At 38.1% G+C, this 24,307-nt stretch overlaps 1 protein-coding gene across 1 annotated transcript in view; it reads right to left on the bottom strand.

Moving 5' to 3' along the window:
- WDR64 (WD repeat domain 64) overlaps positions 1 to 24,307 on the bottom strand; it is a 122,550-nt gene that overhangs the window by 27,236 nt on the left and 71,007 nt on the right. Inside the window, exons 15-21 of the mRNA XM_061160259.1 lie at positions 20,502 to 20,678; positions 15,291 to 15,421; positions 11,031 to 11,132; positions 9,770 to 9,839; positions 8,861 to 8,897; positions 8,140 to 8,273; positions 2,529 to 2,634 (exon numbers count right to left, since the gene is read on the bottom strand). Coding sequence (XP_061016242.1) covers positions 2,529 to 2,634; positions 8,140 to 8,273; positions 8,861 to 8,897; positions 9,770 to 9,839; positions 11,031 to 11,132; positions 15,291 to 15,421; positions 20,502 to 20,678 — 757 coding nt within the window. The remainder of the gene's footprint in view (positions 1 to 2,528; positions 2,635 to 8,139; positions 8,274 to 8,860; positions 8,898 to 9,769; positions 9,840 to 11,030; positions 11,133 to 15,290; positions 15,422 to 20,501; positions 20,679 to 24,307) is intronic.

Here is a 24,307-nt window from a genome sequence, read left to right on the forward strand (position 1 = left end):
GATGCTTACTCCTTGGAAGAAAAGCTATGACAAACCTAGACAGCTTATTAAAAAGCAGAGATATTACATTGCCATCAAACGTTTGTATAGTCAAAGCTGTGGTTTTTCCAGTAATGTATGGATGTGAGAGTTGGACCATAAAGATGGCTGAGTGCTGAAGAATTTGTGTATTTGAACTGTTGTGTTGGCGAAGACTCTTGAGAGAATTCCTTGGATAGCAAGGAGATCAAACCAATCAATCCTAAAGGAAATCCATCCTGAATATTCATTGGAAGGACTGATGCTGAAGCTGAAATTCCGCTACTTTGGCCACCTGATGCAAAGACTTAACTCATTAGTAAAGACCCTGATGCTGGGAAATACTGAAGGCAGGAGAAGAGGATGACAGAGGACAAGATGGTTGGATAGCATCACCAACTCAATGGACATGATTTTGAGCAAGCTCCGGGAGATGGTGATGGACAGGGGAGCCTGGCATGCTGCAATCCACGGGGTCACAAAAAGTCGGACACAACTGAGCAAGTGAACAACAGTCCTATACCCAATTATAGACAGAAGAAATCATATGTCTTGCTTTAAATACAGAGCTGGGAATGAAATGGGAGAGATAAGAAAGCCTTCTTCAGCGATCAATGTGAAGAAATAGAGAAAAACAACAGAATGGGAAAGACTAGAGATCTCTTCAAGAAAATTAAAGATACCAAGGGAACATTTCATGCAAAGATGGGTTCGATAAAGGACAGAAATGGTATGGACCTAACAGAAGCAGAAGATATTAAGAAGAGGTGGCAAGAATATACAGAAGAACTGTACAAAAAAGATATTCACGACCCAAATAATCACTATGGTGTGATCACTCACCTAGAGCCAGACATCCTGAAATGTGAAGTCAGGTGGGCCTTAGAAAGCATCACTACAAATAAAGCTAGTGGATGTGATGGAATTCCAGTTGAGCTATTTCACATCCTGAAAGATGATGCTGTGAAAGTGCTGCCCTCAATATGCCAGCAAATTTGGAAAACTCAGCAGTGGCCACAGAACTGGAAAAAGTCCATTTTCATTCCAATCCCTAAGAAAGGCAATCCCAAAGAATGCTCAAACTACTGCACAATTGCACTCATCTCACACGCTAGTAAAGTAATGCTCAAAATTTTCCAAGCCAGGCTTCAGCAATACGTGAACCATGAACTTCCAGATGTTCAAGTTGGTTTCAAAAAAGACAGAGGAACCAGAGATCAAATTGCCAACATCCGCTGGATCATCGAAAAAGCAAGAGTTCCAGAAAAACATCCATTTCTGCTTTATTGATTACACCAAAGCCTTCGACTGTGTGGATCACAATAAACTGTGGAAAATTCTGAAATAGATGGGAATACTAGACCACCTGACCTGCCTCTTGAGAAACCTGTATGCAGGTCAGGAAGCAACAGTTAGAACTGGACATGGAACAACACACTGGTTCCAAATAGGGAAAGGAGTACGTCAAGGTTGTATATTGTCACCCTGCTTATTTAACTTATATGCAGAGTACATCATGAGAAATGCTGGGCTGGAGGAGGCACAAGCTGGAATCAAGATTGCTGGGAGAAATGTCAACCTCAGATATGCAGATGACACCACCCTTATGGCAGAAAGTGAAGAGGAACTAAAAAGCCTCTTGATGAAAGTGAAAGAGGAGAGTGAAGAAGTTGGCTTAAAGCTCAACATTCAGAAAACTAAGATCATGGTATCTGGTCCCATCACTTCATGGGAAATAGATGGGGAGACAGTGGAAACAGTGTCAGACTTTGTTTTTTTGGGCTCCAAGATCACTGCAGATGGTGACTGCAGCCATGACATTAAAAGATGGTTACTCCTTGGAAGGAAAGTTGTGACCAACCTAGATAGCATATTAAAAAGCAGAGGCATTACTTTGCCAACAAAGGTCCGTTTGGTCAAGGTTATGGTTTTTCCAGTGGTCATGTATGAATGTGAGAGTTGGACTGTGAGGAAAGCTGAGCACCGAAAAATTGATGCTTTTGAACTGTGGTGTTGGAGAAGACTCTTGAGAGTCCCTTGGACTGCAAGGAGTTCCAACCAGTCCATCCTAAAGGAGATCAGTCCTGGGTGTTCATTGGAAGGACTGATGCTGAAGCTGAAATTCCAATACTTTGGCCACCTCATGCAAAGAGTTGACTCACTGGAAAAGACCCTGATGCTGGGAGGGATTGTGGACAGGAGGAGAAGGGGATGACAGAGCATGAGATGGCTGGATGGCATCACCGACTTGAAGGGCATGAGTTTGAGTAAACTCCGGGTGTTGGTGATGGACAGGGAGGCCTGGCATCTGTGATTCATGGGGTTGCAAAGAGTTGGACACGACTGAGCGACTGAACTGAACTGACATCCATTCATTCTTCTGTTTATTTGGCAGCTTGGGCATCCTTCCTTTTGTTTCAACAAATGTCACGGTGTTATCCTATATCCATTTTTATATCACATATGTTGTTAAGATACCTGTGGCCAACTGCGTAACGGCAGTGACTTACCCATATTTCCAGTCAGTAGTATTCTTGCACATGAATCAGTGAACAGCGATGTCAGAGAAATGGCAGCATGTTTTGTGAAAGGTAGAATATCTTTCAGTAGTCTTCCCTGTATAAAATATGATAATAAATTATATAAACATCAGTATTGGAGTTGAGTTTATAGATAATTTATTCCAAGAGCTATCTACTAATTATAACATGATTTCTTTTGTAATAAAAATAATTTGAAACTATCTATAGGGACTTATTTCCTTGAAACTAAATATTAGTAAAAGTGGGGTCAACTGTTAATTATAACCATATAGACTCATTACTGCAGATCACCTCTATACTTGTAGGCTGTTTTCTGTCACTTCTGATAACCCTCTTCATGCAGTTCCTCAACCCCTTTCCAGTGATATATTCTCCTTTTAAATAAACATGATTTTCAGATTTAAGTGTTTCTCACTTACTTTAAGTCAGAATATTGTATTTTTCCTTTCAGAAATATCTATTTTTGAATATTGGTACAAAACAGACTGCAAGAGATTCAAATTTGGCAGACTTTTCCAGTGCTTAGTGTAAGTCATCACTGACCTTCATGTACATTTCTGTACTTACTTGAAGAATAAAAGTCAAAACATAGGAAGAAAAAGTTTGAATCTGCTACTTGCTTCCTGAGATTTAATTGGATATAATATTTTCTCCTCCTACTGTTCTCACACTTTTGTTATTTACCTATTGGGCGGGCGGAGGGGGGAACATCACTGCTCCGATACCTGGATGATCTCAGGGAAAATTATTGTTTACAGTATTTCATAGCATTTTCAAACCAAGAGTTTCTCACTAATAAGTTAGAATCAGCTGATCAAGTTGGAGGTTTATACAGCAGACAGTATGCTGTTCTGTGTTGTCGAACCCCCCTAACTGCCATACAAAACTTGCTGTTTTCTGGGTTTCCCTCTAGAAAGGACTCTTGGAAGTGATGCCACCTCCCTTGCTGTTCACCATCATCAGTCTACTCAAGATCCTTACTTCTGTTGTTTCTGTCCCCCTAATTCAAACCCCCTGCCCTACTTTCCACCCCCAAATCACTTAAAATCTTTCAGTAAATGAAAGTTATCCCTTCATTGTAAAGTGTTTAGGACCCTCAATATAATGTAATAACTTCTTCCAGTAGTTTGGAAAGCTAAAATTTCATGTATATTCCACATTTCAGTGTTCTTACAGTCTTTAATGATGTATTCATCATTAATACTATCATGTTATTTAAATCTTAGTTTTCTGAATGCTGTTTTAAGCCAACTTTTTCACTCTCCTCTTTCACTTTCATCAAGAGGCTCTTTAGTTCTTCTTCACTTTCTGCTGCAAGGGTGGTGTCATCTGCATATCTGAGGTTATTGATATTTCTCCTGGCAATCTTGATTACAGCTTTTGCTTCATCCAGCCCGGCATTTCTCATGATGTATTCTGCATATAAGTTAAATAAGCAGGGTGACAATATACAGCCTTGATGTACGCCTTTCCCAATTTGGAACCAGTCTGTCGTTCCATGTCCAGTTCCTGACGTGTTCCATTCCTGATGTGCATACATATTTCTCAGGAGGCAGGTAAGGTGGTCTGGTATTCCCATCTCCTTAAGAGTTTTCCATAGCTTATTGTGATACACACAGTCAAAGGCTTTGGCATAGTCAATAAAGCAGAAATAGATGTTTTTCTGGAACTCTCTTGCTTTTTTGATGATCCAACAGATGTTGGCAATTTGATTTCTGGTTCCTCTGCCTTTTCTAAATCCAGCTTGAACATCTGGAAGTTGACAGTTCATGTATTGCTGAAGCCTGTCTTGGAGAATTTTGAGCATTACTTTGCTAGCACGTGAGATGAGTGCAATTGTGCAGTAGTTTGAGCATTCTTTAGCAGTGCCTTTCTTTGGGATTGGAATGAAAACGGACCTTTTCCAGTCCTGTGGCCACTGCTGAGTTTTCCAAATTTGCTGGCATATTGAGTGTAGTATTTTCACAGCATCATCTTTTCAGATTTGAAACAGCTCAACTGGAATTCCATCGTCCCCACTAGCTTTGTTCATAGTGATGCTTCCTAAGGCCCACTTCACTTCACATTTCAGGATGTCTGGCTCTAGGTGAGTGATCACACCATCGTGATTATCTGGGTCATGAGGATCTTTTTTGTATAGTTCTTCTGTGTATTTTTGCCACCTCTTCTTAATATCTTCTGCTTCTGTTAAGCCCATACCATTTCTGTCCTTTATTGTGTCCATCTTTGCATGAAATGTTCCCTTGATATCTCTAATTTTCTTGAAAAGATCTCTAGTCTTTCTCATTCTATTGTTTTCCTCTATTTTTTTTTTTTTTTCCCATTGATCACTGAGGAAGGCTTTCTTATCTCTCCTTGCTATTCTTTGGAACTCTGAATTCAAATGGGTATATCTTTTCTTTTCTCCTTTGCCTTTCATGTCTTTTCTTTTCTCAGCTATTTGTAAGGCCTCCTCAGACAACCATTTTGCCTTTTTGCATTTCTTTTTCTTGGGGATGGTCTTGATCATTGCCTCCTGTACAATGTCACAGACTTCTGTCCATAGTTCTTCAGGCACTCTGTCTATCAGATTTAATCCCTTTAATCTATTTCTCACTTCCACTGTATAATCATAAAGGATTTGATTTAGATCATACCTGAATGGTCTAGTGGTTTTCCCTACTTTCTTCAATTTAAGTATGAATTTGGCAATAAGGAGTTCATCATCTGAGCTACAATCAGCTCCTGGTCTTGTTTTTGCTGACTGTATAGAGCTTTTCCATCTTTGGCTGCAAAGAATATAATCAATCTGATTTTTGTTTTGGCCATCTGGTGATGTCCATGTGTAGAGTCGTCTCTTGTGTTGTTGAAAGAGGGTGTTTGCTATGACCAGTATGTTCTCTTGGCAAAACTCTGTTAGCCTGTGACCTGCTTTGTTTTGTACTCTAAGGCCAAATTTGCCTGTTACTCCAGGTATCTCTTGACTTCCTACTTTTGCATTCCAGTCCCCTATAATGAAAAGGACATCTTTTTTGGGTGTTAGTTCTCGAAGGTCTTGTAGGTCTTCATAGAACCATTCAACTTCAGCTTCTTCAGCATTATTGGTCAGGGCATAGACTTGGATTATTGTGATATTGAATGGTTTGCCTTGGAAACGAACAGAGATCATTCTGTCGGTTTTTGAGACTGCATCCAAGTACTGCATTTCGGACTCTTTTGTTGACTATGATATCTACTCCATTTCTTCTAAGGGATTCTTGCCTACAGTAGTAGATACAGTATTCATCTGAGTTAAATTCTCCCATTCTGGTCCATTTTAGTTCACTGATTCCTAAAATGTCGATGTTCACTCTTGCCATCTCTTGTTTGACCACTTCCAATTTGCCTGGATTCATGGACCTAACATTCCAGGTTCCTATGCAATATTTCTCTTTGTAGCATCAGACCTTGCTTCTATCACCAGTCACATCCCCAACTGGGTGTTTTTCTTTTTTTTGCTTTGGCTCTGTCTCTTCATTCTTTCTGGAGTTATTTCTCCATTTATCTCCAGTAGCATATTGGGCACCTACCAGCCTGGGAAGTTCATCTTTCAGTGTCCTATATTTTTGCCTTTTCATACTCTTCATGGGGTTCTCAAGGCAAGAATACTGAAGTGGTAGGCTATTCCCTTCTCCAGTGGACCATGTTTTGTCAAAACTCTCCATCATGACTCATGCATCTTGGGTGGCCCTACACAGCATGGCTCATAGTTTCACTGAATTAGACAAGCCTGTGGTCCATGTGATCAGTTCGATTAGTTTTATGTGATTATGGTTTTCATTCTCTCTGCCCTCTGTGGGATAGGGATAAGAGGCTTATAGAAGCTTCCTGATGGGAGAGACTGACTGTGGGGGAAACTGGGTCTTGTTCTGATGAGCAGTGCCATGCTCAGTAAATCTTGAATCTAATTTCCTATTGATGGGTGGGCTATGTTCCTTCCTTGTTGTTTGACCTGAGGCCAAACTATGGTGAAGATAATGAAGATAATGGTGACCTCCTTCAAAAGGTCCCATGCAGGCACTGCTGCACACTGTGCCCCCAACCCTGCAGCAGGCCACCACTGACCCACACCTCCACCTGAGACTCCTGGGCACTCATGGGCAAGTCTGGGTCAGTCTCTTGTGGGATCACTGCTCCTTTCTCCTGGGTCCTGGTGTGCACAAGGTTTTGTTTGTGCCCTCCAAGTGTCTGTTTACCCAGTCCTGTGTAAGATCTGGCAGCTCTGTGGCGGGGTTAATGGCGACCTCCTCCAAGAGGGCTTATGCCATAACCAGATCTACTTCACCCAGAGCCCCTGCCCCTGCAGCAGTCCACTGCTGCCTCCACAGGAGACACTCAGACACAGTTCTGGTCAGTCGCTGTGGGGTCTCTGAGCCCTGGTGCACACAAGGTTTGTTTGAGCCCTCTGAGTGTCTCTGGTGGGCAAGAGGTTCAATTCTAAATGTGATTTCACCCCTCCTACAATCTTTCTGGGGCTTCTCCTATGCCCTTGGACGTGGGGTATCTTTTTTGATGGTATCTAACATTCTCCTGTTGATGGTTGTTCAGCAGTGAGTTGTAATTTTGGAGTTCTCACAGGAGAAGATGAGTGCACATCCTTCTACTCCACCATCTTCATGACTTCATCTCCATCACTTTATGGCAAGTAGATGGAGAAACAATGGAAACAGTGACAGATTTTATTTTTTTGGCTCCAAAATCACTGCAGATGTGACTACAGCCATGAAATTTTAAAATGCTTGCTCCTTAGAAGAAAAGCTACAACCAACCTAGACAGCATATTAAAAAGTAGAGACATTACTTTGTGAACAAAGGTCCATCTAGCCAAAGCTATGGTTTTTCCAGTAGTCATGTATGGATGTGAGAGTTGGACTATAAAGAAAGCTGGGCACCAAAGAATTGATGCTTTTGAACTGTTGTGTTGGAAAAGACTCTTGAGAGTCCCTTGGACTGCAAGGAGATCCAACCAGTCCATCCTAAAGGAAATCAGTCCTGAATATTCATTGGAAGGACTGATGCTGAAGCTGAAATTCCAATACTTTGACCACCTAATGTGAAGAACTGACTCATTTGAAAAGACCCTGATATTGGGAAAGATTGAAGGCAGGAGGAGAAGGGTATGACAGAGGATGAGATGGTTGGATGGCATCATTGATTTGATGGACATGAGTTTGAGTAAGCTCCGGGGGTTTTTGATGGACAGGAAGGCCTGGTGTGCTGCAGTCCATAGGGTTACAAAGAGTTGGACATGACTGAACTGATTATTTAAATATCCAGTGAAATATATAGTGGGATGTATTCGTAGTTCAATGTAAAGAAAGATTGGAAATACAGTAGTTGTCTTAGCAGTTTTGATGATTTGATCTTTCGAGTTACAAAACTGACCTAAATTTTTGAGTAGTATTTTCAGTGAGTAGACTGCAAAACCAGCCATTTGGCTACAAGATTGAACAGTAATAAAATTAGATGCTATATGGAACCTTAGGGGGCTAAGGTTTATTCAATAATCCTTTTTATCTTTCCCGTTCTTTGCTGTTCCAGGTAAATGACAGGCCCTAACCTCCATAGTCCACAAGCGGAGATGTCCATCCTCATGTGCAGTGACAAGGATAGGTGGTGGTTGAGCATCTGTTACATTGGTGCCTCCAGGGTGTTTGTTGTCCACTGGCTCTCTCGCGGCATCTGTTTGCTCACCTGTTGGAAAATTAGTGAGTTACCAGTTACCAAATACCAGTTTGTTGTACTTGGCATTTCAAATTTTATAGAATATAAAAGAGGAAGCAAGTAGGAAAATAGGAAAAGAAAAAAAACTCACATTCTTTTCCCTAGAATTTTTAAAATTTTTTTTTTTTTTTAATCTTGGAGAACTTCAGTCAGGGGAGAGAACAAAAAACCTTTAACAAATGGAATCCTGTGTCACGGAAAAAACTAAAAGAGCTCATTTTGGGTTCTGTTACAAAAGCCTCTGCATTGTATGTGGTAGTTAAAACTAGATATATATCCAGTATGAGTCCTACACAGTCAAAAAAGGCTTATGATTCTAGTATAAGCTTCAGGGCAGTGGGCTGGAGACTAAGAAGCTCAGGAGTACTTTGGATTTTTAAAATCTAAAGTTAATAGTTATAAAGGCATCATAACAACATAAACTCTGCTTCTTAGATTACTGAAACCTATAGCACCTCAGCATTTAGTCACAAAAAAGAATATATATTAATTGTAAGTATTCTATCACCTAAACTCCCTATGGCAAAGAAGTTAAGAAAGGGAGATTTCATACTAACCTTTAATCTCACTCTCATGTATGCTCTGTTTGCTTCCCTGAATTTGGGGAGAAAAAGAGAATATTTATGATATTGTAAGGAAATGTGATACACTGAATGAATAGATTTTTTTCATAGTTAAATTTATATTCCAAACATTAATTTTAAAGTTATTTTACAATTAATTATTTGAAAAAATGCATTGCAGTGATTTTCATGTTTATAAATAGGGTATTTATAACACAGCCTTTTCCTAGTGGCTCCAGTGTAGCATAATAACGAGAGTAATTAAATATCTAGAGCTTGCTACATTCTTTGTGTATAATGTCTCTAATTCCATTAACAACCATACCAGTTAGGTTCTACTATTCCCTTTGTATTGCTGAAGAAATGGAAACTCAGAGGTTAAGTGACATCTCTAAAGCTAATCAGATAATAAATGGAGTGCTTGGATTTAAGTACAAGTCTGTTTGACACATCCTTACAAGCTGATTATTTCCACTATGCCAGTGCTTTTAAAATAATTTATGCTGTCCAACTTTTCCAAACAAAATCTTAACTAGAAATAAAAATGTGTTAAAAAATATAAACCATGGAACCAAGAACACAGTTTGAAAACCATTTCATTACATTGTGTTGTAACATAATCACATGCTGTCTCTTTCCTCTGTGAAATGTATATAACACTTTTTAGCAAAAGATATAGTCTAAAATTATTATTTAATGAACATGAAAATAGCCTATGTAATTTATTTTATTCATGATTATTTACAGATAGGAATGGCTTGAAAAATAGTGGAAAACAGATAAAAACAATTTATACATTGCTTTTTAGGGAAAACAAAAAAGATTTTACTTAAGACATGCAACAAATTATTAAGCCAACATTGGCGATAACAGGAAGGCACATTCTCCTTTTCTCTTGCTTACCTTGCTACTCTGTGGACCCTTGCTAGAATCACATTGGGATGAAGAACATACAGAATCCTGACTTGATCTCCTATAAGGAGAGAGAGGAAGCCCAAGGAGGAACAGTTAAGATACTTTTTCATACTCAGAAGGTGCTCTCCTCTGTTTTAATTTTAGATGGTTACTTTTATTCAGCACCTCTGGATTTTAGTGTAGATACTGCTCAGGGGTAGGAAATAAAAATCTGTTCTTTCCCACTGTTAAAGCTAGATTTAGTCCCAGAGGTTCTGACACTGAAATGGTGGGGAGTGAGGTGGCTGTGAGGAGGCCTGGAAAACCTAGTAACTTCTGCTCTGTAGTTTCCAATTCTGCTAGAATGGGCTGAAAACTGGCTTAGTGTTCTGGTGCAGATATATACAGATGAGATCCTCAAAATATTCTCAGAATGAGAACGTTTCAAGTCAAGGAGTAGGGAAGGTGTTGTGTTCTGGCTTACTTCTGGATGATGAGATAGTACAGAAGCCTTTGATTTCTCTCCAGAGATGTGTTTTTCGTTGCCTATTGAAATCAGAGCTCTCAAGCAAATATAAATAGGAAAAACACCTTTTCTTAAACTTAAAAAAAAAAAATCCCCTGCTCTCTTGGAAATGGATTATGATTGCTCAGTTATAGCAGATGTCATATGAAACCTGCTTCCATATGATCTTTCATATTTGCCCTATAAATCTTTTTTTTTCTGCTTTACATCAGTGCTCATAGAGTTGTATTTTAGCTGCAGGTGGGGTCAAGTGAGCATTTTTCCTCTCTGCTGTGGGACTGAATGGTAAAGGGAAATTGGATAACCACACAGCAAATCAGATCCCTCTGGGGCCATCCATCTACAAAAACAGTAATAGGGAAGAAAGCTGAAGCCAAGCATGTCAGTCCAAATATATCTTCCCTCAGTTGTGTGTGTGTGTGTGTGTGCTCAGTCATTCAGTTGTGTCTGGCTCTTTGTGACCCCATGGACCGTAGCCCACCAGGTTCCTCTTGTCCATGGAATTTTTCAAGGAAGAATACTAGAGTGGGTTGACATCTTCCTCCTCCAGGGGATCTTCTGGACCCAGGGATCAAACCCACATCTCCTGTGTCTCTTGCATTTCAAGTGAATTCTTTACCACTAGTGTCACCTGGGAAGACCCTTCCCTCAATTGTACCTTCCTAAATGCTGGGATGAGAACTCTTTTTATATCATCCACTTAAGTCCCAGACAATATTTCTTGATCAATAAGTGCTAAGTTACCTTACACATTCAGGATTACGAAAGAGAAATAGTATGTCATTAATTCTAAAGCGTGTAGGGTCCAAGTCAGGGTCTACAGTGAAGCAATCGTCTGGTCTATACCTAGGAATAAGCACACATTCGCAAGATTAAAATTTACAAATAAGGTAATGTGCATTATTATATATTCCATGCAGAGGTAATCAACTCCTGAAATGTTGATGATCATTGAATATGGAGAGAAAACCCAAAAGTATAGCATTTGAACTCTTCCTTAATAAACATCTATATAACAACATGATCTTTTAGTGTTTAGAAGTCTTTTAATTCAATCAGTTTGTCTATTAGTTCAGAGAGTGAGCTTATACAACCTTCTGGAAGTTTCATACAGTTTAAAGAATAGATTTCTACTCTTTGAATAAGTGCAGTGAGAAATTAGAATAAAATGTAGTTACCACCCTCAAGCACCTTATAATTAAGTAGAAAAGGAAAGCAGGTAATTCAGTAATCACACTATTCTTCCTGCTCCAGACTCCAATTGACTCAGATTCCCAAGAACACCTCCTAGGTAGTTTCATGGAAGCAGAAGGATGGTCCCCCACTGTCTGCCCTGGCGCTTCATAGTAGGTTTTTAAAGCCATGTTTGATATTCCTTATAGGAAATAGATGTTGTAACAAACTGTTCTTTTTCCTTTAGTGAAAATTACCTCTGCTAATTTGGATGGACAAGTGATGAAGGACCTGCTGGGGAGTGAACCAAGGTCAAAGGAGGAGCTACAAATTTGATGACTTGTTGAGCTACAACTTTTTACATATTTCTGCTCTGCAAGAGAACTGCATGGTAAAGTGGATTATTCATTAGCAATAACAATTTCTAGTTTGCACCCCAAAAAGCATGGGACTTGGAACAGAAAAAGGAGGACTATTTCTCCTGACTGGTGAAGGGCTCTTAGACAAAGTTTGAGGTAGAGGTAGAAATGGCCATTCTTAACTTTAGAGTCTTTAAACTGGACCTAAATTACTTTGGACAGTTAAATTATATGTTTTGCAAAATACTCCACTGATTCTAAATCAATTGTTTTAATATAATCGTCTTTTTGTGGGAAGAGGACACTGTATGACCCATTGTAGTCAGTTATTCTTCTTTGGGTCCTGGATTTGCATGCATCCCTTGGCAAACTGCCTAGCACTTTAAGAATAGATTCAAGAAGAATCTCCACCTTTGAATTGGGAATATTTTCAGGGGAGCTGCGGTCTCTTTTAAGCTGTGGCAGTAGATTATGGTCTTTGTATTTGTAGTCTAGTAGATGCTTTCCCAAAATAGTGAGTCATACATAAGCTGACACAGTGTGAAAACTGTATTAATAAGAAGATGAGAAATCGTGTGGTGTTATTATTTAGGAATAAAGTGACATGTATACAGTCTGTGAGAAAAGCCTAAGGGCAAGGATTGGAGAAAAGGAATTGAAGGATGACAGGAATTCTAGGGGCAGGGCCCAGCAGACCCTGAGCTGAGGTAAAGAGGAGGGGTTTACAGAAACAGCTACTGCAGCTTAAGGTTCAAAGAAAAGCATGCCCAAAGTCCCAAAAAGAAAGGAATATTTCCTCCCAAAACTTGGCTAAAAGTAAAAACTCTGACATAGACTGAAATAGGGCATAGCATCCATGTAAACATATGCAAGTACTATAGCTAGGAGAGGCAGAGATTTCTTTTGTTTTTTCTTCTTCTTTTCCCTTGTCTTCTCTGACTCTCTTCTCCTTTATACCTCTTTCCTTCCCCCAAATGCTTAAATAGAATTGATTTTATTTTTAATTCATTGTTAAGGTTATCGGCCATCTTATATCTCGAAGTACAACTTTAGAAACTCTCTTAATATAGGGTGACACATGACCCTTGCTTAGGGCCCAATTACACAACTGAGGAAAGGTTATTATTTTCAACCCATCCATAACAAATAATAAAATGTTACATTATATCCTTTATCAGTTCAGTTCAGTTCAGTTCAGTCACTCAGTCGTGTCTGACTCTTTGCGACCCCATGAATCGCAGCACGCCAGGCCTCCCTGTCCATCACCAACTCCCGGAGTTTACTCAAACCCATGTCCATCGAGTCGGTGATGCCATCCAACCATCTCATCCTCTGTCATCCCCTTCTCCTCCTGCTCCCAATCCCTCCCAGCATCAGGGCTTTTTCCAATGAGTCAACTTTTCTCATGAGGTGGCCAAAGTATTGGAGTTTCAGCTTCGGCATCAGTCCTTCCAATGAACACCCAGGACCGATCTCCTTTAGGATGGACTGGTTGGATCTCCTTGCAGTCCAAGGGACTCTCAAGAGTCTTCTTCAACACCATAGTTCTAAAGCATCCATTTTTCGGTGCTCAGCTTTCTTTATAGTCCAACTCTCACATCCATACATATCCTTTATAACCAGTGGTAAACTGTGGAAAATTCTGAAAGAGATGGGAATACCAGACCACCTGACCTGCCTCTTGAGAAACCTGTATGCAGGTCAGGAAGCAACAGTTAGAACTGGACATGGAACAACAGACTGGTTCCAAATAGGAAAAGGAGTACATCAAGGCTGTATATTGTCACCCTGCTTATTTAACTTATATGCAGAGTACATCATGAGAAATGCTGGGCTGGAAGAAGCACAAGCTGGAATCAAGATTGCTGGGAGAAATATCAATAACCTCAGATATGCAGATGACACCACCCTTATGGCAGAAAGTGAAGAGGAACTAAAAAGCTTCTTGATGAAAGTGAAGGAGGACAGTGAAAAAGTTGGTTTAAAGCTCAACATTCAGAAAACTAAGATCATGGCATCTGGTCCCATCACCTCATGGGAAATAGATGGGGAGACAGTGGAAACAGTGTCAAACTTTATTTTTTGGGGCTCCAAAATCACTGCAAATGGTGATTGCAGCCATGAAATTAAAAGACACTTACTCCTTGGAAGGAAAGTTGTGACCAACCTAGATAGCATATTTAAAAGCAGAGACATTACTTTGCCAACAAAGGTCCGTCTAGTCAAGGCTATGGTTTTTCCAGTGGTCATGTATGGATGTGAGAGTTGGACTGTGAGGAAATCTGAGCACCAAAGAATTGATAATTTTGAACTGTGGTGTGAAGAAGACTCTTTAGAGTCCCTTGGACTGCAAGGAGATCCAACCAGTCCATCCTAAAGGAGATCAGTCCTGGTTGTTCATTGGATGGACTGATGCTGAAGCTGAAACTCCAATACTTTGGCCACCTCATGCAAAGAGTTGACTCATTGGAAAAGACCCTGATGCTGGGAGGGATTGGGGGTAGGAGGAGAAGGGGATGACAGAGGATGAGATGGCTGGATGGCATCACCGACTCAATGGACATGGGTTTGGATAGACTCCAGGAGTTGGTGATAGACAGGGAGGCCTGGCATGCTGCGATTCATGGGGTTGCAAAGAGTCGGACACGACTGAGTGACTTGACTGAACTGAACTGAACTGAAGCATATTTAGAATTGGATTGCAAGGGGAGGGTAAATTTTGCAGAACAGAGCAAATCTACTTGGTTGATATGTAGAATTGAATATGTCATGCCCTTGTTAGTACTGACCTGTAGTATTGGGTGGAGCTCTTTTCCATAAGAGCTTATGGAAAAACCCAAAAGAACTTTTTGACCACCCCAATAAACTGGATGTGTTGGAGTGGTGAATGAGAAGGAAAACCCTTCTTAATTACCTCTCACCATTTGACGCTGGCGTCCCTGGGAATACCAGACGAGATGGGGGAGGATAGATTGGGAAGAAATCTTGGGCATGTGGGACTTTAAGGGTCTTGTTAGTCACCCATATGGTAATTGCCAGTAGGCAATTGGATATGTGTGCTTGAAACTCTTATATTATTATTTAAAATTACTACATATTTTAAATATTTGTTAAAGTTATGTATTTGGACAAGATTGTACATGGAAAGCATATACTAACTTTAGTACATGCTTTAGTACCTACACTATGTACGTAAAGTACATACTCTAGTACATACTCAAGAAGAGTAAATGTAAAAGCACTTGGGAATACAAATAATTAAGGTTTACTTTATTCATATCATTCTGGGATTTAGATACTTAGTACATACCCTGCTTATAAAGATAACCTCCAGGAAAGGCTCCTTGAGAAAATTATCATCACTTTTATGTATTGCTTTTTTTTTTTTAAATAATGAATGTTACTTTGACTCTTCTGCAGTGCAGCTTTTTAAGGAAATGAGCATAGTATTTAAGGAAACAGTGCAACTCACACTTCTTTGACAGTTGATGTTACAAAATTCCATAAGATGATCACACCATTTAAGGTTCCAGCAGCTATCAAATTATATCCTTCTATTTGTAATAGATCGATGCAGTTCACTTCTATACTAACAGCAGGATTCTGAAGAGGGAAAGAAACAGACCCAGTGACCATCATGAACACAGTATCTAAGCACAGTACAAATACACTGTGTATACTTTGTTGTTCTGTCATTAACTTAAACCAAAAAAATGTATATATTTAAATCCTAAAGCATGCAATTTAGTAAAATCTAAATTATTTTGGCATAAAATATTTTAATTTGTAGAATTTAAAAAAACAAACAAAAAATACTCTTCATCTATTGTCTTCTTCCTTCAGCCTAAACTATCAACCATTAAATTACCTTCCCATCTTTCTCGTCTCTTCAAACTTCTTCTTTTTTTTTTTTTTTTATTAGTTGGAGGCTAATTACTTCACATCTTCAAACTTCTTGAGAGAATATCCTATATTAGCTCTTCTAACCTACTGACCTTCCTTTCACCCATGGCCTAGCTTCTGCTCCATGCACTCCCTGAAAGCTTTTTCTAAATATCACTAAGGACTTTCTTTTGCCAGTCCTATTTGATATGTTTCAGTTGTCTTGCCTCAAGTATTTTTTGGTACCTACTTTGTTAGGTTCTTGGGATATATAGTTAAACAGAATGTCAGTAAACCCAGAGAAATTTTTAATACAATTCAAGCATTCAGATAAACTGTTTAGATAACTGTTAATTCAGATAAACTGTTAATTACGTACAATTTTTTTTGAGAGTTTATGTTTTATTTGACAGACATACTAAGGACTTGAAGCCTAGGAGATAGCATCTTAAAAGTAATCCTGGGAAAACTGCTCCAAGGAGGTGAGGAGGAAGCTAGGATATATAGGAATCATCCAACAAAGGACACAAAAAATGACCATTAATAAAAGAAAACTCAGTTTAAGAAATTTAACACTTTTCTATGTATGAGGAGATGCAAGAGTCTGGGCTCTCATCATTCCTTTGATATGCACCTCAGCTATCTGGGGCCAGTATCCTACTTTCACATCCCAAGTTTCCTCAGGGCTCACCATCGGAAGTGGCCGCGGTCTGATGGCTGCTAGATGGTAAGTATTCTTTGTTTCCTTCCTGAGTTCCCTCAGGACTTACCAGCTCACCGTCAGAGTTGACAAAATCACTGATGACTGTGATATCTTTTTTTTACTGATATGGTAGACAATGTTTTATTTCTCAGTTCTTCACCTTGGTCGAAAATTTGAGCAATTTGGGAGACATTTCATGACCAATTTTTGTCCCATGGTGCTGGGACATTCTTAGATCTGGCAAAAATTTTTGTTGATATGCCACTTTGGATGTTAATTTCTGGATTAGGTTCTGTTGATAATTAAAGATTCTCTGGATCCTCTGTCTTACTAGTCCATTATGATCCAGGAAATGTTTTAAGCTTATTGCTTCTTTCCGTACCTAGAATCACACTATTAGAATTATTTTATGAGTCATAAATGTGATCTATTTCCTCAAAATGTTTAGCCATCATTAGTTTTGTCACAGGGCCTAGTTATACACTGGGTACAGTAAGAGACAACAACCTTATAAAATAGACAGGATATAAGTAATACAGCTAGTAATATTAACAAAGCCATAGGGCAGCATGGAGTCACAAAACACATTTGGAAATGAAGAGCAAATTAAAACAATGATTACATCTTTTTTTACAAAGCTATACTTTATCAACTTGTTGTAAGTTATAGCATAAGAGGAAACCTCTTTTGGAAAACAAAGATTAAAGCTAATACATTTTCCAAAAAGTCATGAAGTTATAAACCATGTTTATCAGTTCATCTGGTCCCATAGTTAATTCCTGTTGATCTGGATGAAGTCATCAGATTTTCCATTAGAATTTTGTTTTGAGAGTTCTGGGGAAAAAGAGCGTGTCTTTCAGTTTCTCAGTCATTTTTTGTTGTTCATTTGCTAAGCCATGTCTGACTCTTTGTGACCCCATGGACTGCAGCACACCAGGTTCCTCTGTCCTCCACTATCGCCCAGAGTTTACTCAGATTCATGTCCATTCAGTTGCTGATGCTATCTAACCATCTCATCCTCTACCACCCCCTTCTCCTTTTGCCTCCAATCTTTTCCAGCATCAGGGTCTTTTCCAGTGAGTCGGCTCTTCACGTCAGATGGCCAAAGTATTAGATCTTCTGCTTCAGCAACAGTCCTTCCAATGAATATTCAGGGTTGATTTCCTTTCAGATCAACTGGTTCGATCTTGCAGTCTAAGGGACTCTCAAGAGTCTTCTCCAGCACCACTATTCAAAAGCATCAGTTCTTCGGTGCTCAGCCTTCTTTATGGTCCAGCTCTCACATCTGTACATGACTACTGGAAAAACTACAGCTTTGATTATACAGATGCCCTAAAACAATAAAACAATGGTGGCATGAGACCCACATCCTGCCCAGTGAACTCAGTAAGTTAATGACCCCTAGGACAGGATACATAGTAGGTGCTCATTAAAAATACATGTAGTGACATACAAAAGTCTCAAAAACCACTAAAGAATATTTAAGTATATACTGTATGATTCAACTTACATAGCGTTCTAGAAGAAGGAAAAACAAATCTAAAAAATATTAGAGCAGTAGTTGTCTTGAGTGAGGGGCAAGTATTGATTGGTAGGGGTATGAAAGTGTGTTTTATCTTGAGGGGGTTTGGATTGTGTTTTGAATATATTCCTATTCAAATTCATTGAACAGCACACTTAAATTCTGGGTATTTTATTATTTGTAAATTTTACTAAAAAATGTAAATAGCAAATTCTAGTTAAAGATACATATACTGAAGTATTTGATATGTACTGAAATTGTCATCTTACTTTGAAATACATTTTAAAAACAAGGTGGATTGAAGGGTGAGTAGGGGATGAATATGTAACTACATACGCAATGAAGCAAATATTGCAAAATATTTGTAAGGAGTAAATTTTAAGTGGAGGGTTTTATAGGTGCTCATTTTATAAAGCTGCCAATTGTTCTATATTTGTGAAATTTTTCATGCGGAAATGTTGAGAAAGAAAAACCTATGAACCATACACTCTTCAGAAAAGAGATTTTATATATAATTACAAAGACTTTTTATATCCCTGGAAGTCTACCCATAGACAGAGAATACAAGGATCCTGAATTAGGGAGTTAAGGACCCTGGTTCTGTAATTCTAAGGATCTATTACAAAGGACTTGTCAGGAGATGCTTCTTTTTATCTGTGTGTGGAAAACAATATTGGTTTCTTTCAATCTTCTTACAGTTCTGAAAATCAGAGAATATCCTGTAACAAAAATAGTTTGATGATATATTTTCCTTATTTAGATTTTTAAAACAATATTTAGGACAGCAAGAAAAAATTAACCAGATATCAATAAGTGATATCACCAGAGCAATATAAGAAGCTTAAAACATAAAAGCTGGAAAAAAAAGTTGAAATTTTATTAACTGATATTGGAAAATCTAGTTAAAATCATATAATGTAAACATGGTGAAATAATAATTAGCTAGAAAACGTGAACAACAATTTTGTGACCTCTTGCTATGACTCCAAACTTACCCTTCTTGTTAAAATCTAGGAGATGTTAAAAACAACCTAGCTATTTTTAGATAGATGAAAACATGAAATGCTAATGGACTCCCTGAGTGGAGCTGAAAGAATAATTGTGATTATTTCCAAGAGTAGTTTCTAATAAACTGTTGAAACATCATCTACACCAAGCTGCTCAGAAATTAAAATTGCTGTGGCAAAAATGACCATACACAAAGTGAAAACACAAATAAGAAAATGGGAAAAAATATTTGAAACTTCTCTCACAGAGGACTGATATTCCTAATACATACTCCTAATTATTTATACATATTTGTGTGTACTTATATTCTTAATATATAAAGAGCTCTTTAATACATTAGAAAAAAAGAAAAATCTAGATAGAAATATAAACAAAGAATAGACAAATGAGGCATGTACATAAAAATATTTAATCTAAAAACTTGTCATACCTGAAAGTTATCCAGAACTACTAGGGTCATATCATAATAACTCAGAAACCTGAAGTGTCCAACTAGCTTGAGATGGGATAATTTGAGAATTAATCAATGATGCAGTAGACTGAAACACATCAAGAATATTTAAATTTGTGATTTAATAATGATACTAAACAAATAAAATCCACTGACCACTTTTGTAGGATGCTAGAGAACCAATTTCTTACTTTGAATACTGATAAAAGTAAGAAAACAGTCAGTCAGTTACTTTGATTTCCTATCTGAACTGTACCTCGGTGTAACTAAATAGTTGATAATAGTTTTTATTTAGAGACACATTCCAGCTAACAAATAAATCAGAGTGGTAAAATGGCAACTCTGAATGAAATAATAAACCTAGGTAGTGATCATTAATGGCTGCTAACATCGCCCCCCCAAAAAAACAATATTATGTGAATTTTGATGGAGGTAATGACATGTGTACTGTAGTGACCTCCATGTAGTATAGAGTCTTTTTTTTTAATCAAAGCTGTAGGTACCAGATATAACTACCAGATTAAAGGAAGTAAAGAAGAACCTCTTCAATTTACCACAAGGATACAATCAGCAAAATCTGGAAAATGAGAAACCAGGCACCAATTGTCCAGTATTGTCAAGAAATTAATTACAAGGGGAAAAAAGATATGGAAAGAAAATTACAGCTTTAAAGAAACGTCAACCAAATGCAACAAATGGACCTTGATTGGATTCTGGTTGAAACAAGGTGTAAGAAATATATATTGTATGAGAAGATCTGGGAAAATTGAAAACTGTGATGTGATTATATTAAAGATGTCTTATAAATTATTTTAGAAAATATTTGAGAAAATACTGGTACCATTGTTCTATTTTTGAGTCATTACTGTTTAGAGATACATACTGAAATATTTAGGGATAAAGTTGCACAATGTTGAGGATTTGCTTCAAAATAATCCATCCATTGACAGTGGTCATGGGGAAGTCGTAGAAATAATGAGGAAAAAATCTGGCCATAATATACACTTTTTGAAGCTGGCTAACAGTACATGAAAATACATTGTATTATTTTCTCTACTTTTGTACATGTTTGTAAATTTTCATAATAAAAAGGAAAAAAGTTCAAGAAGAAACTTACACCAACACGTTGAGAAAAGTTTTTCTCAACTATCAACTCCACATCTGGGAAGGGAATAGCCATGCTCCTATCTTTAGTAGACACCCTTAGATGCACAATACGATTCCCATTTTGTAGGACAGGCACAACATCAGGCAGCTCCCATATCACCGCAAGGTAAATATCATCTTCTTTACCCTTAATAGAAATCCAGTGAGTACATGAAAAATTCAGTTAACTATTTTGAGCTGTTTTAATGGCATAGAGAAAAATAGAACATACAGTGATATACTCACCACTCAGTTTCATCAGATCTTATGCTCTAACTGTCCCTCCCTAATATAATTCCTCTTTCTTCTTTACTTTCTAGAGGTAACTAGTAACCTGAATATGGTTTTAGTCATCAAAGTTTATACCCACATGCCATATTTAGGTTTTAGTCATATATATAGCTTCCCTGGCGACTCAAGATGGTAAAGAATCCACCTGCAATACAAGAGACCCATGTTTGATCCCTGGGTTGGGAATATCCCCTGGAGAAGGAAATGGCAACCCACTCCAGTAGGTGGAGAATCCCATGGACAGAGGAGCCTGGGAGGTTACAGCCCACAGGGTCACAAAGTGTCAGACATGACCTAGTGACTAACATTTTTCGTATGTATGTTACATGATATGATGTTGCTTTCAGGCTTCTAACCTTTTTATAAAAGGTATCAAACTTTGTGGATTCTTACTCACCTTGCTTGTTTCACTTAATTTATTTTTGAGATTTATACAAGTAATTACATGGCACTCTAGTTCATTTATTTTTAACTGCTTTATAGTATTGTATGAATATACTACTATTTACTTATCCATTCTCCTACTGGTGAGTGTTCAGGCTATGAATTTTTCACTGCATGCTTTTATGGACAAATGGCATATTTTCTAGTGCATGTACCTGGTGTAGAATTATTAAATTGTAAGATATGTGCATCCAATTCTTTCTTAACATTCTTGTCAAAACTTGGTTTCATTTGATTTTTTAAAAATTATTTTTGGTTATCTGATAGTTTTAAAATAGGACATTTAAAATTTTTTTAATTTATTAATTACATTAATCACATTTTCCTAATTTTGTAAGTTGAACATATTTTTCATGTATTTTTGAACCATCTGATTTTCTTATCTGTTCTTTGTCCATTTTTCTGTTGGGCTGTTTCCTTTTCTTCTGGATTTGTGTTGTTTCTTTCAATAGTCTGGTTCCTGATCTTATTTACCTGGGGTGCATTTGTCTTCCCACAGTCTGTGATTTGTTTTTCTACTTTGTTTTCTATGACAGGTGTTTATTTTTAATTTGACTGTAGTGAAGATATCTTTGTGATATCCCATTTATTCAGGTTGTCTTTATGTCCTCTAAGATCCCCCCCCCCCACACACAAGAATCTTGTATGTTATTGCTCGCTTTGTTTTAGGTACCTTTGATTTTTATTTGCTATTGTCATCATTCTTTCTGTTTTCTAGTTGGTTATTGTTGGTGAGATGCTTTTAGTTTTAGAATTTTAAATTTTTATATGGGAATAAAAGCTACTTTTTAAAGGCTATTTTGCTGGCAGAGCAGGCATCTTTGTAGGTTGAAAGGCAGTATGGTAAAATGAAGAGAATATTGGTTCTAGGCATGATGACAATGTGTTTCCAGTCTTAGTTCTAGTGAGACCTTGGACAAAGTATATATCTTTATGGGGCCTTACTTTCCTTAGTTCACAGATAAAAGTCCTATTTTTAAAACCTTTATGTTTCTAGGTATAGATCTAACATCTCTGTTATCTCATATGTATGTTAATTCAAAAGTGTGAACCAATGGTACTCCTATATACTAGTTGATTCTTTAGTGTTTGCACCATCATGGAAGTAGAAGGAATCTCAGCAATATCCAAATAGTGATCAGATATTGATATACTGAGCAATAGCTTGGTTAGGGTTGTGGGCTCCCTTGATGAGATAAATTGGCTACAGTGGTTTTAATAAATTTAGCTGGTTTCAGCTGAACCATTTCAGATAGCAGCTCTCAGACTTTCTGAATTCACAGAACACTAAATTTTTTTAAATCTTTTAAAAGATTGATTTAGAGTTACTAATATTTCATTTTACCAAGAAAGGACATGGGGGGGACCCTTATTCACAGACACTCCTAGGATGAGATTTGAGCATGATGTTTCATCTGCACGGATCCTTAAATCCCCAGAGGTGTCTGTGGAGGGGGCAATGTGTACTATGGTTTATGCGTAGTTTTCCTTGCTTCCAAAGACATAGAGGAGTAGCTGAACAAGTGTGTAACAGCCTTTGGTACTTTTGAAATTGGGAAGAGAATGGGCAGCAGAAAGGCTTACTGATGGTGTCCCAACAGAGGACTGCTGTGGGGAATGCTGAACCCCAACCCTCAAGAGCACCATGGCTGTATATCCCCACTTTGGGATTGTCACCTCTTGCATTTTTCTAGTAGCCAAAGCCCAGTGAGAAGAAAAACTGTAGTTAAGTGGGCTTAGAATCTAGAGAGAAGAATAGACAAAACATGCAGAACAGATCCCAGAGTAGCTAGAACTTCTGGGAAGTACGATAACTTGACCAAACCTGAACAATACTTCAGTTTAGTCACTCAGTTGTGTCCAACTCTTTGCAACCCCATGGATTGCAGCACGCCAGGCTTCCCTGTCCATCACCAACTCCCGGAGCCTACTCAAACTCATGTCCATTGTGTCGGTGATGCCATCCAGCCATCTCATCCTCTGTCGACCCCTTCTCCTCCCACCTTCAATCTTTCCCAGCATCAGGGTCTTTTCCATTGAGTCGGTTCTTTGCATCAGGTGGCCAGAGTATTGGAGTTTCAACTTCAGCATCAGTCCTTCCAATGAATATTCAGGACTGATTTCCTTCAGGATTGATTGGTTGGCTCTCCTTGCAGTCCAAGGGACTCTCAAGAGTCTTCTTCAACACCACAGTTCAAAAGCATGGGAGTTCAAAACAGAAACAAAAACCAACACATGGTCTTCATGTTCAAGAATCTGGTTGATGAGTTAAAGAAGACAGTGCCTGTCTGAGACTTGAACTAATAGCCTAGCAGTAGAGAAATATTTCAAGAGTCAGCAAAGTTAAAACAAAACAAAAAGAGAGGAAAAATATAAGAAATCAGAAGACCTAATGAGTCAGACACGACTGTGCAAATGAACTGAATATGCAAATAATATGAGTTCCTGAATTAGAAAAAGAAACATATGCCAAAGAGACATCTAAGAAACAAATAATAATACAACGAAAATCCCCTGAGCTGGAAGAAATACCTAGGACTTCAGATTGAGTTTCCTGTGGAACTGATGAGAAAAGATACACACATAGGCATGGACTTTAAACTCCAAGCACAAAGATAACATCTTATAAATTTGCAGAAAGATTAAGTTGCTTACAAAGGAAAAAGACCAGTTTTGGATTGCTCATTGACAGCACGGTCACTTCAAGACAGTAAAGTTACATATAGACCAAATAAAAGGTCCTGTAACTCATGAATGGAGAAAGAAACAGCAACCCACTCCAGTATTCTTGCCTGGAAAATCTATGGACAGAGGAGCCTGGCAGGCTACTGTCCATGGGGCCGCAAAGAGTCAGATGAGCGACTAAGCACAAACACACAGAGGCACTAAAATTTTGGTCTGCTATTTACTTACTATATTATCATCTCTTTAATACCAGCTAGGAGATTTAGAAAATATTTTATCCACAACGTTTCATGGTTTTCAGTGACTTTCCTGAGTAGTTATCTAATATAGAATCCTGGGATTTAGAAAAATACCTAC

Source organism: Dama dama, chromosome 14 (assembly GCF_033118175.1).
Source record: "Dama dama isolate Ldn47 chromosome 14, ASM3311817v1, whole genome shotgun sequence".
Taxonomy (NCBI): domain Eukaryota; kingdom Metazoa; phylum Chordata; class Mammalia; order Artiodactyla; family Cervidae; genus Dama; species Dama dama.